The sequence below is a fragment of the Lepeophtheirus salmonis genome, chromosome 6 (genome assembly GCF_016086655.4).
Source record: "Lepeophtheirus salmonis chromosome 6, UVic_Lsal_1.4, whole genome shotgun sequence".
In the NCBI taxonomy this organism is placed as follows: Eukaryota; Metazoa; Arthropoda; class Copepoda; order Siphonostomatoida; family Caligidae; genus Lepeophtheirus; species Lepeophtheirus salmonis.
This window is the reverse complement of record NC_052136.2, coordinates 35,455,101-35,467,787: the sequence shown is the minus strand read 5'-3', so window position 1 is coordinate 35,467,787 and position 12,687 is coordinate 35,455,101. Positions and strand designations below refer to the sequence as shown.

At 33.8% G+C, this 12,687-nt stretch overlaps 6 protein-coding genes across 17 annotated transcripts in view; 3 read left to right on the top strand and 3 right to left on the bottom strand.

Annotated features, from left to right (window-relative positions):
• The window catches only part of Pka-R1 (protein kinase, cAMP-dependent, regulatory subunit type 1), a 43,991-nt gene extending 42,564 nt beyond the window's left edge, over nt 1-1,427 (top strand). For all 5 annotated transcript variants that reach the window (XM_071889265.1, XM_040714521.2, XM_040714520.2 and 2 more), the window contains exon 6: nt 616-1,427. In XM_071889265.1, coding sequence (XP_071745366.1) covers nt 616-700 — 85 coding nt within the window. In that variant the 3' untranslated portion in view covers nt 701-1,427. The remainder of the gene's footprint in view (nt 1-615) is intronic.
• LOC121119750 (glucose dehydrogenase [FAD, quinone]) lies at nt 1,014-4,734 on the bottom strand. Of its 2 annotated transcripts, none has more exons than XM_040714517.2 (10): nt 4,605-4,734; nt 4,110-4,294; nt 3,847-4,049; nt 3,657-3,788; nt 3,380-3,586; nt 3,184-3,325; nt 2,976-3,115; nt 2,754-2,907; nt 2,521-2,663; nt 1,014-2,000 (listed from the first exon to the last, which is right to left on the bottom strand). In XM_040714517.2, the coding sequence occupies exons 2-10, from the start codon at nt 4,261-4,263 to the stop codon at nt 1,446-1,448; spliced, it is 1,830 nt and encodes a 609-aa protein (XP_040570451.1). In that variant the 5' UTR covers nt 4,264-4,294; nt 4,605-4,734; the 3' UTR covers nt 1,014-1,445. The 2 variants fall into 2 exon arrangements, with proteins under 2 accessions (XP_040570451.1, XP_040570452.1); XM_040714518.2 differs by lacking the exon at nt 2,521-2,663 and adding an exon at nt 2,098-2,234.
• Nucleotides 4,727-6,764, top strand: PIG-Q (phosphatidylinositol glycan anchor biosynthesis class Q). The gene is made up of 3 exons (XM_040714532.2): nt 4,727-4,861; nt 4,910-5,325; nt 5,384-6,764. The coding sequence occupies exons 1-3, from the start codon at nt 4,852-4,854 to the stop codon at nt 5,738-5,740; spliced, it is 783 nt and encodes a 260-aa protein (XP_040570466.1). The 5' UTR covers nt 4,727-4,851; the 3' UTR covers nt 5,741-6,764.
• LOC121119753 (phosphoribosyl pyrophosphate synthase-associated protein 1) lies at nt 5,746-8,749 on the bottom strand. 6 transcript variants are annotated; one of them, XM_071889267.1, is made up of 6 exons: nt 8,414-8,706; nt 8,232-8,341; nt 7,986-8,098; nt 7,215-7,393; nt 6,279-6,695; nt 5,746-6,219 (listed from the first exon to the last, which is right to left on the bottom strand). In XM_071889267.1, the coding sequence occupies exons 3-6, from the start codon at nt 8,074-8,076 to the stop codon at nt 6,061-6,063; spliced, it is 846 nt and encodes a 281-aa protein (XP_071745368.1). In that variant the 5' UTR covers nt 8,077-8,098; nt 8,232-8,341; nt 8,414-8,706; the 3' UTR covers nt 5,746-6,060. The 6 variants fall into 6 exon arrangements, with proteins under 6 accessions (XP_071745368.1, XP_071745367.1, XP_040570463.1 ...); XM_071889266.1 differs by lacking the exon at nt 7,215-7,393 and adding an exon at nt 6,982-7,160 and having other exon boundaries at nt 8,414-8,688; XM_040714529.2 differs by lacking the exons at nt 7,215-7,393; nt 7,986-8,098 and adding an exon at nt 6,982-7,160 and having other exon boundaries at nt 8,414-8,749.
• A 113-nt stretch (nt 8,750-8,862) lies between these two features.
• Nucleotides 8,863-10,837, bottom strand: DNaseII (deoxyribonuclease II). Of its 2 annotated transcripts, none has more exons than XM_040714524.2 (2): nt 10,361-10,837; nt 8,863-9,682 (listed from the first exon to the last, which is right to left on the bottom strand). In XM_040714524.2, the coding sequence occupies exons 1-2, from the start codon at nt 10,671-10,673 to the stop codon at nt 8,922-8,924; spliced, it is 1,074 nt and encodes a 357-aa protein (XP_040570458.1). In that variant the 5' UTR covers nt 10,674-10,837; the 3' UTR covers nt 8,863-8,921. The 2 variants fall into 2 exon arrangements, with proteins under 2 accessions (XP_040570458.1, XP_040570459.1); XM_040714525.2 differs by having other exon boundaries at nt 10,517-10,837.
• A 72-nt stretch (nt 10,838-10,909) lies between these two features.
• Nf-YA (nuclear factor Y-box A) lies at nt 10,910-12,396 on the top strand. The gene has a single exon (XM_040714535.2). It carries the CDS (start codon nt 11,204-11,206, stop codon nt 11,942-11,944), a length of 741 nt encoding a protein of 246 aa, XP_040570469.1. The 5' UTR covers nt 10,910-11,203; the 3' UTR covers nt 11,945-12,396.
• The last annotated feature ends 291 nt before the right edge of the window (nt 12,397-12,687 follow it).

The following is a 12,687-nucleotide window of genomic DNA, read 5'->3' as shown; positions in this document are numbered from 1 at the left end:
GCTGCAAGTTTGTTACTATCTTTCAACCTGTTTAGAACAAAAATAGCATATGGAATAAGATATTGGTCAACTATAGGAGAATGCTAATCCTGTCAAAAAGTATTAATACATATACTAAAACAAACCATAATCTCTGAGTAATTTAACTTATTTTCTTCTTTTTTTTTTGATGAGACTCTAATTCTGGCCAACTTGTATGTACATTATTAGTGATGTATTCGTGTTTATTTTATATCTGGCCCATTATAATTTAGCTCCTGAGTAGTTAACTTTCTTTTTTACTACATTCAATCATATTCAAACCCTGATTGAACGTTCGTGTGTGCTCATAAAAGACGGAGAGTAACCTTGAGGATTTGTTGCATAGTTATTTGCTGGATTCGAGTAGAATTGAGGATCGACATCGGAGTAATTCTTGCCAATGTCCTTGCTTATTTCCTTTTCCCCCTCCTCCCTTGTCACGGCTAATTGTAGCTGATCTCCAAAACATTCTTGAAATTGTCAGGGTTACCATCTTGATTTTGGGTTTATTTTTTGTTTTTTTTAATATGCCTATTATACACACGATTTTCATTACTAAATATTATCGATATATTCCATCCCTTTATCATCTAGGTTTGAGCGTGTTTTGGGACCTTGCTCTGAAATTCTCAAGCGGAATATCCAACAATACAATAGTTTTGTGTCATTGTCTGTCTGAAAATTTTTAACTTACATCTTCGTAAAATCATATCCACGGCATTTTCATTATTTAATATAATACATATTATGTATATCTATCCATGTTTTTTTTGTACATCAATTTTTATCAATATATATTACTATCGTTATTATATCAATAATTAATTTTATAAAGAGAAGAACAAAACAAAGTCAATAATAAGTATAATTAAATACAATTTCAACTTCAAATTGGATTAAATATATAAGTCAAGGGTGAAGTTTAAAGAAAAAAGCTCATATACACAAACAAGAAAAACCTGCTGGTTGGGTCATAGCCATTATTGTATGATTGATTAAAAAAAAAAATCAAAATTTGCTTCTACTTTTAACCTTTCTAATCAGATCATATGATGTCTCAACTATTATGTATAATAATTAATTATCTAAATTAGATTATTCTCCCTTCCTATATATTGTAAATATTATTGTCATCAATGGATTGCCCACTTTTTCTTTGAATTTTGTATTATTATTTTACTGTTAGAAAGAATTTCGTTTATTTATTAATTAATTATCTTTAGTTCGTGTAACAAAAGTAAACAGATAATGCTATTATAATATTTGAACTAACTTTCATAATAATCCACAATTTTTTTTATATAATATTATCATCATTGAATATAGTTTATTTAACTAACATGAATTACAAATTATATATATATATATATTTAAATAATTGCAATGAAATATATGTGAATACTGTATATCATATAATTTAAAAATCAAAGCTCTTCCTTCCCTAGGGAACTCTTGCTCAACAACTCAAGTTCAAAAGACTCTTTGATATGATCAGATATCTTTTCAGCCATCATAATTATGGCTGCATTCGGATTTCCTCGCACAATGAGAGGCATGGAAGAAGCGTCTATAACCCGGAGGTTAGGCAATCCATGCACACGTAGCTGGGAGTCTAGTACTGAGCCCATTGGGCAAGTTCCTGCTGGATGGTACATCGTGAGACTAAAGTGCCTTACAAAACATTCCCAGTAATTGTTTTCTTTGGCACATTGAGGGATCTTAGATCCATTCTGTGGTAATTTTAGTCCATGGTGAGAAGCCTTTTTTTGATCAAAGAGCACGTTTAGGACCCAATCAATGATTTTTATCAAATCTTGTATGTCTTGAGGATGTGATAAGTAATTCGGATTGATGATGGGGGATACCAAAGGATCTGAGGAGGAAAGACGTATGGTTCCACGGCTTTTGGGTCGGAGTAATGCTGGTAGGACGGATATTGAGCTGAGACCATATAGTTTTGAAAAATAATCGTCCCAGAGCTGTCGAGGATAAAAAAAATAATTTCATAATATTATTTCTTTTTTCTTTATCTCATCTGTGCAGTTGTATATCTTCAAAAAATGTAGAAAAAAATACCGTTGAATCTATGTTGAATGTTTTTCTGGAATGAAGTCCATAGTCTGCATATAATGGTACACCAATGAAATGCAATTGAACATTTTCGTCCACAAGAAACCCGTTGAAATCAACTGCTACTGTTGTGCTAAGGGGACCTTTATAAAAAAATGTGCATGCTCTCAATTAATAAATATCCAAGACATACTGTGACAATATTATTCTATACAGATTTTGTACTTCTTAATAATTAAAAAAGACATAATAGCATTTATGAAACGTAACAAACATAAGAAAATGAAAGAATTTATTATTGGTACAAATGAAGCGTGCAAATTAATATTAGCATACATTGAGTCTACGACTTCTATGAATAGGACCACATCATGAAATAAGGTGCAGTTTTAATCTATCTATTCTTTATTATATTCAATTTACGCCTACCTCTGATTTTAATGCAGCTAGCCTCATAAAAGGCTCAACTAGATCACTAGTCATTGATATTGGCATAAACAATATTTGAGCGGATGGGAAATTATTTATGGCCTCTCTAAAAATAATTGCATCTGATGATATTGTCAGAGGCCCTTATAAAAATTTATTATAAATTTGAGTTTAAATATATTCTTTAATAACTATTTGATATAAACGAATTTGTAGGCTTTAGTTCGAGTTACCTTTTCCATGAACAAAGTAGTCCCACATGGTTGAGAAAGACATAGTTTCAATGACATCAAAACTTGCAGATTGATTCACCAAAAGTGGGCCCAACATTGTAGTAATGTGATCCTGTAGATTATCTCCAACTGGAAGGTCCTTCACTAAAGGAATCTAATTTGAAATGAAGCAATAACTTCCCTGAAATAATGATATTTTTTAAATGTTCATGACAGACTCACATTCAGATCTTTCAAGTGTTGTGCATGTCCAACTCCAGAATGCATAAGTATAGTAGGAGATCCAATGGCACCAGCACTTAGTATTATTTCTTTACTTGCACTAACGTTATATGTTTTACCAAATCGAAGCAATTCAACTCCTATTAAAAAGTTGCAAAATTCATATAGTATTGATATATTTGAAGTTCAATTTTCATAAAAATTTTACCTGTCACTATTTTTTTATTATCATCAAACAACAATTTAGTGACGTGTGAGTAAGTGAGTATCTTTAAATTTGGCCTTTTATTCATTATTGGCTCAATGTAAGATCGATAAGGATCCCCTCTCCAACCATTTCTCATTGTAAGCTGAAAATAAATCATAAATGGAACTTAAAATAAAATACATCTTTCAACTCCAACTTGAGGAATATCAAATCCCGTTTGATTTTCAGCATTGTAATCCCTGATGGGCAATCCAGCTAGCTGAGCCAGTTCTTTGTAAACCTTAGCCATAGGAGTGATATAAATAGAGTCAGAGACAGGAACATTTCCCTCAGTCCCATGATGTTTTGTATCGTGAGCATAGCGTCCTAATTGAAGCTCAGATTTTTTGAAATAGGGAAGAACCTGAATTATGTAATATGTATTATTGAAAATATATTATAATACGACTAAAGTATCCTTTACTCAAAATTACCTTTTCATAGCCCCACCCTTCAAATCCCATTTCTTCCCATTCATCAAAGTCCCTCTTATTCCCTCGAACATAGAGCATATAATTCATTCCTGCAGTTCCCCCTAACATCTTTCCTCTTGGCCATTTACACCTCTGTTAAAATGAAAAAGATTACTCTAATACTAATTGAGAATAAATGAAATTCCTCTACATTGCCAATCATTCCTTTGCATGCCTCATCTTGCTTCTCTGTTTCGAAAGACCAATCATAGGGCGAGAGTTGCAAATATGGAGTGAATGCTGGAATACCAGTCAAAAAATGTGGATGACCTCCTGCTTCTATCAAGAGTATATTAATTTGAGGGTTTTCTGTTAATCTGGATGCCAAAACGGATCCAGCTGAACCTCCTCCAACTATAAAATATAAGTTTATAAAATAGAAGTAAATAATATATAATATATTCCTTAACAAACCTATAATATAATCATATTTATACAAGGTGAGATCAGAGGAAACAAATGAATAGAAGTATTCATGTAGTCGATTCCATTCCGCCACGTAATGAATAAGGAGAGGAGTGGAGCTCAAAATAGAGAGTGCAAAAATTCGGTGTAACCAAGCCAACATATTCAAATGATGTTCTTTAACTAAAGAGGAACTGAGAAAATAAAGATAGATTTAACTATAAGATTCTCCGGAAACATTTGTGTCTCTACGTTGAGGGAGAGAAAAGGGGGATTATGTGGGGAATTCTCTTGTTACAGTTCTATGTTTGTTACATTATAACATGTATGTAATCAAGTCGAACATAGTTCGTAGTAATGGGACTTCATGCATTGTGGTCTAGTACATTCATATACTTTAATAATTTTAGTTATAAATCAGATTAACAAAATAATACAAAAGTGGATTTCTTCTAAGGATTCCTTAATGTAAATAACATATATTTTTTATAATCTTGAACTTACTATTAACTTAAAAAGCTCTCTATAAATCGCCTAATTGCGTTTAAAAATCGTGGAAACATCCGGCCTTCATGATAGTATAAATTATATAATAAAACGTCAAAAACAGTTCAATTCACCCGGCTGATCGCTGACGTTTAAGTAATAGATAACACAACCTCGACTTTCTTTACCTTATTTCATAATTTGTTATTAAATGTCGACGAAGCCCGTGATATGGTGGCTTTTCTTGGTTTAAAACTCCTCAACTATGTTCTTAGGTACTTTTATCTCTCTTTCAATGTTAAGTAATAGCTTCTTTTTTATAGATAAGTTAAATTATTTGGGAGAATACTCAATGACTCTTTATTATCTTGTCCATCGAGCTACTGAGTTCCATCTCCTAATCAAAGGACGCAATATTTCCAGGATACTCAAAAAACTCTGCCTTTTCTTTATTTTGGACTTTAGTCTTGGCTATTTTTTGTACTCATGGCTCCTTCCTCGTTTTTGGATCTCTGATCGTGCCTTTTGGGGTATATTTAATCTCAAAGAAGTGATAAGAAAATTAATGAATGCACCTGCTGGCCTGAAGCTTAATCGAGTGTTTTCTAAAGCTTTAGGCAGATTTTTTTTGTATCATATTCATCTCTGGGAGGTTTTTATATTCCGATTCTCTCCTATTATATCTGTTGTCTTCGAAAATGGACTTCATTTAATTATATTTTGTGGGCTCGGATTTCAAGTAATGAAATCAATTTATTACCTCATAATTTAATAAACCAATATTTTTCTATACATAGATTTGCATGGTCCTGGATATATTTAATATTGTGACGTTCCATGTGAGATGTTTTCACATCTACGCTCGACGACTTCTTATTTCTCAAAGTTGTGCAATTAAGTCTCTTTGGCGACTATTCCTTGGTAAAAAATATAATCCATTAAGAAATCGAGTGGATTCTTGTGCTCATAACATCGATCAACTCTTTGTAGGAACTTTAGCCTTCACAATAGCCTTGTTTTTGTATCCTACTACACTAACATACTTTGTAGTATTTAAAACACTAGAAAGAGCAGTTCTGGCTGTAAACGTAACATTGGAGATCGCCATCCAAGTTCTTCAAATCACATATTGGCTACAATTAGAAGTGACGTGACTATGTATATTAAATATAACTTTTATTATTAATAATTTATTGATCCAATACAAAGACTATGATTTTCAAGAACTTAATCAATATAATAAATACATTCAGTCCTTATAAAATGGCTCGGATGTATGTATGTAGTTAGCTTTTAAACATTTAATGCTTACGCATACACTTAAACGACGATTAACATGGGCTACAACAAACGTTGAGGGTATTTGAAACGACATAATAAATTATTTTTATGATATATTAAAATGATAGAATTTGAAGCAATGTCACTAACGGTTGAAGCGCTCTACAATTTTGATACTCTATACTAGATAGTTCTAGTCTTCCAATGTCACATGTCTAAACAAGTGTGACATTGATTCCTTGTTGTGGATGCGACGAATAGCTTCCGCCAGTAGAATGGATATGTCTACCGTTTTAATCTTGTGGCATTGAAGCTTTTTAGAGTCATGAGGAACGGTATTTGTAACAACAACCTGGATAAGTAGAATATTATTTACAATAATAACTTGCTGAATATGGATCATATAATTACTTCATCAATAGGAGATTCTTCGATGAGACGTGGAGCATCTGCGGAGAGAACACCATGAGTTGCAAGGGCATAAATTTTGTATGCACCTCGTTCCTTCAAAACAATTGCAGCATCAACAAAGCTCTGTACATCATCAATCATGTCGTCGACCATGATGGCAATCTTGCCTCCGACGTCTCCAACTACGTTAATAGGAGGTTTTTCTTTAGCAGTCAAGGGAGGCAAAGTGGCACCCACAGACAAAACACGTCCACGAAATGTAGGTGGAGGCGAAGCTCTTCCATCTAAATCCTCACTTTCTTTGACCTCACCATGAATCACTGCTATTGCAAGGCGTAATCTATCAGCATATGAAGTTGCTCTTCGAGCTGCCAGAGGATTCTTAGCGACAATTACTGCATTTCTATAATCTGGAATCTAAATAAGGATGGATGGATACTATAAGTGATTGTAATATTACGATTAAAATTTGACAAAATGATTAAATGACAAAAAAAAAACAAAAAAAAACGATCAGCATGCAAAAATGATGGTCAAAATATGGAGGTTTGAAGAATATAGGATGAACGAAAAAGACAATTAAGGAGCAGGGGGTGGAAAAACTAGAAATAAGTATTTTAAATATGAAGAAAAAATTAAAAAAAAAAAAAAAAATCAAGAAAAATAAAGATAAATCACACAGATAGTTGTTCTAAGTCCTTACACTTTCTTGAATGTACTTTAATAAAAATGGAGAGGCCCGTAAATTATCCACAGGGCATTCAAAGAACCCTTGGATTTCTTTTTGATGTAAATCCATTGTTATAATATGGTTAAAGCCGGCCTTGGCCATTAACTTCGCCATTAATTTGCATACGATCGCACCCCTTTTTACCATTTTGCCTATTAATATGATGAATTGAAAAAAAAAAAAAAAAATATTAAAAATGATCTTACACTCTCCGTTATGTATTTAATTAAAAAAGGAGATGCTCGAAGATTGTCAACTACACAGTCAAAGAATCCCTGAGATTCCTTAGAATGAAGATCCACAGTAATAATGTGATCAAATCCAGCTTTAGTGAGCATCTCAGCAAATAATTTGAGAGAAATATTTCCACGACGTCTCATTTTCGCTTTAATAATTGTAGGAAATGGTTAAGAATTATTATAAAATGAAATAAACTATCTTTTTTTTCTTTTTTTTTTGTAAAATATAAACGGAATAATAATAATAGTGGGAGTTTGATTTGATTCATTCTCAACACTAGTAAATTAAAAAACTTCAAACTAAAAAGATAATTAAATATGATTAGATTTGACTTTTTCCACAATAATATAATTGATACAAATTTTATATAAATAAAATCATTCAAGTGTGATTAAACTATCACTTCTAAAAATACTCTGTTAATTGATTGTTATAAATAAATCACAGTATATTAATGTTACTGATGTTATTAATCCGGTTTTTAGGGAGAAACTAAAGTGAATGTCCTCATTCAAAACTGATAAACAGTAAATCCCATAGTATTTTGTAATGCAAGAATAAAAGCTACAAATGAACCCAACTACTTGGAGTGGTTTAGTTAAGTAACAATTGTAAGGAAATGTAAAAAAATTATATAAGGATCTTATTCTCATTAAACTAGTAAGAATACAAAAATTCACTCATAATTATGTAGATTAAAGCAAAGAAAAATCATAGAGAAAGAAAAGCAATTTTACATCTTTGACCATATGGAAGATATGGAATGACTCCAACAACATTACGTGCGGAAGAAGTATTTGAGGCATATGCCATAATCAACATTTCCATCACTGTATTGTTACAGTCTTGGCTATATTTGTATGGAAAAAGAAAAAATAGATTTGATGAAAAAGATACGAATAACAGAGAACTTTAAGAGTCTTTGTAAAAAAAAAAAAAAATCTTGCTACAGGAAAAAATCGCGTCTAAAATGGAGTCCTTACTCTGCTGACTGTAAGGCATGTAGGGAATGACACCGATGACTTTGTTGCAGGATGAGGTTTTACAGGCGTAGCACATGATGAGGAGCTCCATGATCGTGTTATTTACGTCTCTGAGGATTGTGGGTATAAGAATAGCAAGAATTTTTTTTTTTCCATGATGTACAACAAAATGATAGAAATACCTGGAGCCGGTTTGTATTATGTAAACATCCTTTCCACGAACAGATTCCTGGATTTCAACCATTGTTTCCCGATTCGTATTGTGATATACAGAGCTGTTACCAAGACGAACTCCTAAATTTTTTGCAATATCATCTGCGAGGTCTGGATGAGAGTTGCCTGCGAGAATTACCATGCCTCTTTGCTCCATGATGATGATGAAGTCCCCGATATTGGAGAAGGACGATAAACGATTCACATGAAATGCGAAACGTCAAATAAGAATAAAAAAGAAATTTCTTTCTTCTTTTCAGCTATTCAATATTTCTTGCATTGATCAGCCCTCGTGTGACGTCTTTGTTTTAACGTCTTGTATCTAGTATATGATTCGATTCCATTCATTTTATGCCTAGTATCAAGCAATACCCAACTAATTTTCTCAATATTGACAAAAGTTCGAATAAACATAAAATTTATACTACATATATCAGTTTATTTCTATAATATTCTCTCATAACTAATACAAATGACTTATAGAGCTGAAACAGCACAAGGCTCTGTTTCTACAATAAGGTCTGCAAACAACTTATAAGCTTTAGAATTTCTGAAACAGAGCGTTCCTCCACCCCTTTTCCTTTGACTTGTCATACGATTTATGTCTCCTACGCAGACATAACCTCCTCCAATGGCCCATTTAGAATGATCCTCCATCCGATGAAATGGAATTCCCATTAATTTTAGTAATTTCACATTGTAAATAGGATAAGGTACATCAGAACATGTTGTGTTCAATCTTCCACCTGAGCCATGAGCCCATGTTTCAACAAGCAATGAAGTACGAAGGGATGGGGCAACAAGGTTAGCATAGAGATCCCGCTTAAACCGTGGTCCTTTAGCAAAACTAATAAAAGGTAGGGTATGGAAAAGAGAGGAAAGAACTACTGTACGACTAAATGGAGGTCTGACGTTCTGTTTCCTTCTGCCTTGAAGAAGATCCAAAAGGTGGGGATACCTTGAAGTCCAAGGAGGGAGAGAATGGGGTGGAAAATATATGCTGATATCGTCATACATAAGTTGCAGGCTCAGTTCATTGATAGAAAGTGTCGTATTGAATGAGATGCAGAGAAAGGATTGCCCATATCTCAGAGCTGTATGAGGATATCTGTATTTGTCTGGTGAATTCGGAAATTTGGGTGCAGAGTGGATTAACCAAAAACCTGAAATAGCATCCATGAACAGCACACCCTTTGTGTGACCCTTTTCAGAGTGATGATTGAGCTGAGGGACCTCATCTAATATAATTATAATAGAAAAAATAATTAATCATCTTTTGGAAATTTATATAACTTTTTCGCATTTTCCAAAATATGCTATTGAGAAGTATTAAGGTGACTATACTTTGACTTTCAAAAAAACACGATTGGGGATTAATAAATTAAAGAATATTGCTAAATTTAAGAAATTTTGATACTTTTTTTTTTTGAATATATATTTTGGAGCTTGGCTTTTTAAAAAGAAAGATAATAAAACATTTGTACAACTTTAAATCCATTTTTCAACATTCTCTATTTGTTCTTAACAAAGAGGGACATTTCATAAATTTATAAAAAATAAACCAAAGTACAGGAAAGAGTACGGTTCATAGATTTCTCTATGGTACGGTTAGTCACCCTAATTAGTGTTGTGTCAGTCCTTATTTATTCGGTCCAGTGCAGTCTTCGGACTATAACTGATCAAGAAAAGAAGAAATAAAGTTAAGTGACGTCATGAAGGACTGAACTTAATCAGTTTGAACTATAGTCTTAAAGAAGGACTGACACAAAACTTGATTCACGAGGTCAAGTTCAAGGGTCAGGGTCTCAAAGCGAGGTAATATCAAAATATAATTGGTTTCATTTTTTAAAACACATTCTTGCTTTTCAGAAATACTTTTTTGTAGGAATTATTATTATATTAATTAACTATCTGACCATTATAAAAAATCCGAAGAGTATCAGAAGTATTTTGAAACGCGGGATCTAGAGTGATCCCTACTGCAGAATCCTCTGGAACAAGAATAGATAGGTTAGGGTTTCTTTCCCATGAATCAAGATCTGAGTGAATCCAAGCAAAAGACGATCCATTACGAAGATTATTTTCGGGAGATGGAAGGGACGGGATTTTGTAGAGAATGAACCAATCTAGGGGAGTACCCTCAGGACTACGACAAGAGATAGGCCCCGTGGCACTCGCACACAGAAGCTTAAGGAGTATACAAAATATGTTAAGTCTATTGAGGTTCATATTTAACTATTAGTCATAAAGGGAAGTCCCAACAGGGAAAATTATTTGATAATAATAGAATTGAAGAAAGAGCTACTTTATAAGTTTCAAATTTGGCGGTCTTTGTGTTGAGATAGGAGAAAAGAGTAGGGGAAAAAAAGTATAGCAGTTGGGAGGAAGGAGAACTAGCTAGATAGAGAAATAAAGAGATGAAGAAAGAAAAAGAAGAAAAGAATTTAGAAATCGTAGAATATTGTGAAAGAAGAAAGAAAGAGGCACGTACGTAGGTCGAGTTAGACGACGAAGAGTGGTGATTGGGCGTATGTGAGAGTGAAAAGAGAAAGAGGTGCAGGGAAGAAAAAGAGGGTGAGGAGGTGTAAACTAGAAGGAGAAGGAGATCCCTAAGGAGAGAAGTGTTGCGGTGCCCATTTGGAGTGAAGAAAGGAGAAAGAAGTGAAGAGACGAACAAAGCAATCTATTGCCTGTGATTGGTATTGGGTCCGTTTTTCCTCCTTTTTCATTGGCTTCTTTTTCTACTTGCATTTGTTTTGATGTTACAAACGGGTCATCCAATCCTTCAAGGAAGTCCCCTGGTCCTCCAGGCCCTCGACACAGAAGGCGGTGCGAATGGAGGTGGACAGCAGATAGTGATAAGCCCCTCGAACGGCGTGGGAAATGGAGGCGCAGCGCAACCTCAAGTCATCACAACGGCAGATGGACAAACTTTGATATATCAACCGGTTCAGGTCCAGGATGGCTCCGTTCCTGTCTCTGCATCGCAAGGGACCCCCATCATCCAGTTGTCAAATGGAGGCGGGTCCAACGTTTCGGGCGCCCCTCAAGGCAGTGTTATCATGATGATGCCGGGTTCCTCGGCTGGGTCTGCCGTTGCGGCTCCCCCTCCCGCCGCTGCCACAGCCACAGAACTCCTCGAGGAAGAGCCTCTCTACGTCAATGCCAAACAGTATCATCGCATCCTCAAACGGCGCCAGGCGCGGGCCAAGCTGGAAGCCGAGGGCAAGATCCCCAAAGAACGCAAGAAATACCTTCACGAATCCAGACATCAGCATGCCCTCAAACGCGTGCGCGGGGAAGGAGGGAAGTTCAACTCCAATGCCAATGAACCAGAGTCCAAAAAACATATCATTGTCTCTGGGGGCAAAGGACACCACGAGTATACAACAACAGAGATTGATCAAAAGCCGGACCTGGAGTCTCTAGCCAATCCCAACAATAACTTTGGACAATCCACACTCTCCGGGATCTCTCATCATAACGTACTTTCCATATAGAAAAAAAGACGCATTTCTTTTTTATTTTATTTATATGCATATATAAAAATAGTTCCTTTCTCTTCATTCTGAGAGTTGTGTCCTTTGCTGAAGGAGTAGCATGCCAATCGTGGATTCACGTGGTGTAAATAATATATATATATAAACAACAATTGATATTTAGACATTTTTATGATATTTCAGTCAGGTGTTTTTTTTTTGTAAGTAATATACGCATATATTTTTTTGAATAAATCGATTGAGTGTAAAAACTTGATACTAATTTTTGGTTTGTTATCAGTTACTATCCACTTTTTGTAAAACAATTTTCTAAGTATGATCATACCTTTTTGCTGACTCAAATCCTTTCGAAAAATTACCTGTTCAAAATTTTCTTTGAACAAGTATATACATAGAAGTTATAAAATTACAATTATGTTTTGTCAAATAAAACAAACTGCCTTATTACAATAGATTTTATTCCTGTCTTCATTTATCTCTCTTAAATTGATTGAATACAACGTTATTACGATTCGTCAATTTTAAAATCATCTAAACTAATGTAACAAATTGTATTATTATTAAATAAGCATTTAAATCAATTTTAATTACGTCAAAAGTCGACAGCTTAATAAAGTTTATTTTTATTACATACTGTCACGAAAAAAAAAAAAAAATACTATAAATAAATATACTAAATCATAAGACGAGATGTATTCCTGTAATTGGAGTAATTACCATCTTCTAAAACGAACCATGACTTC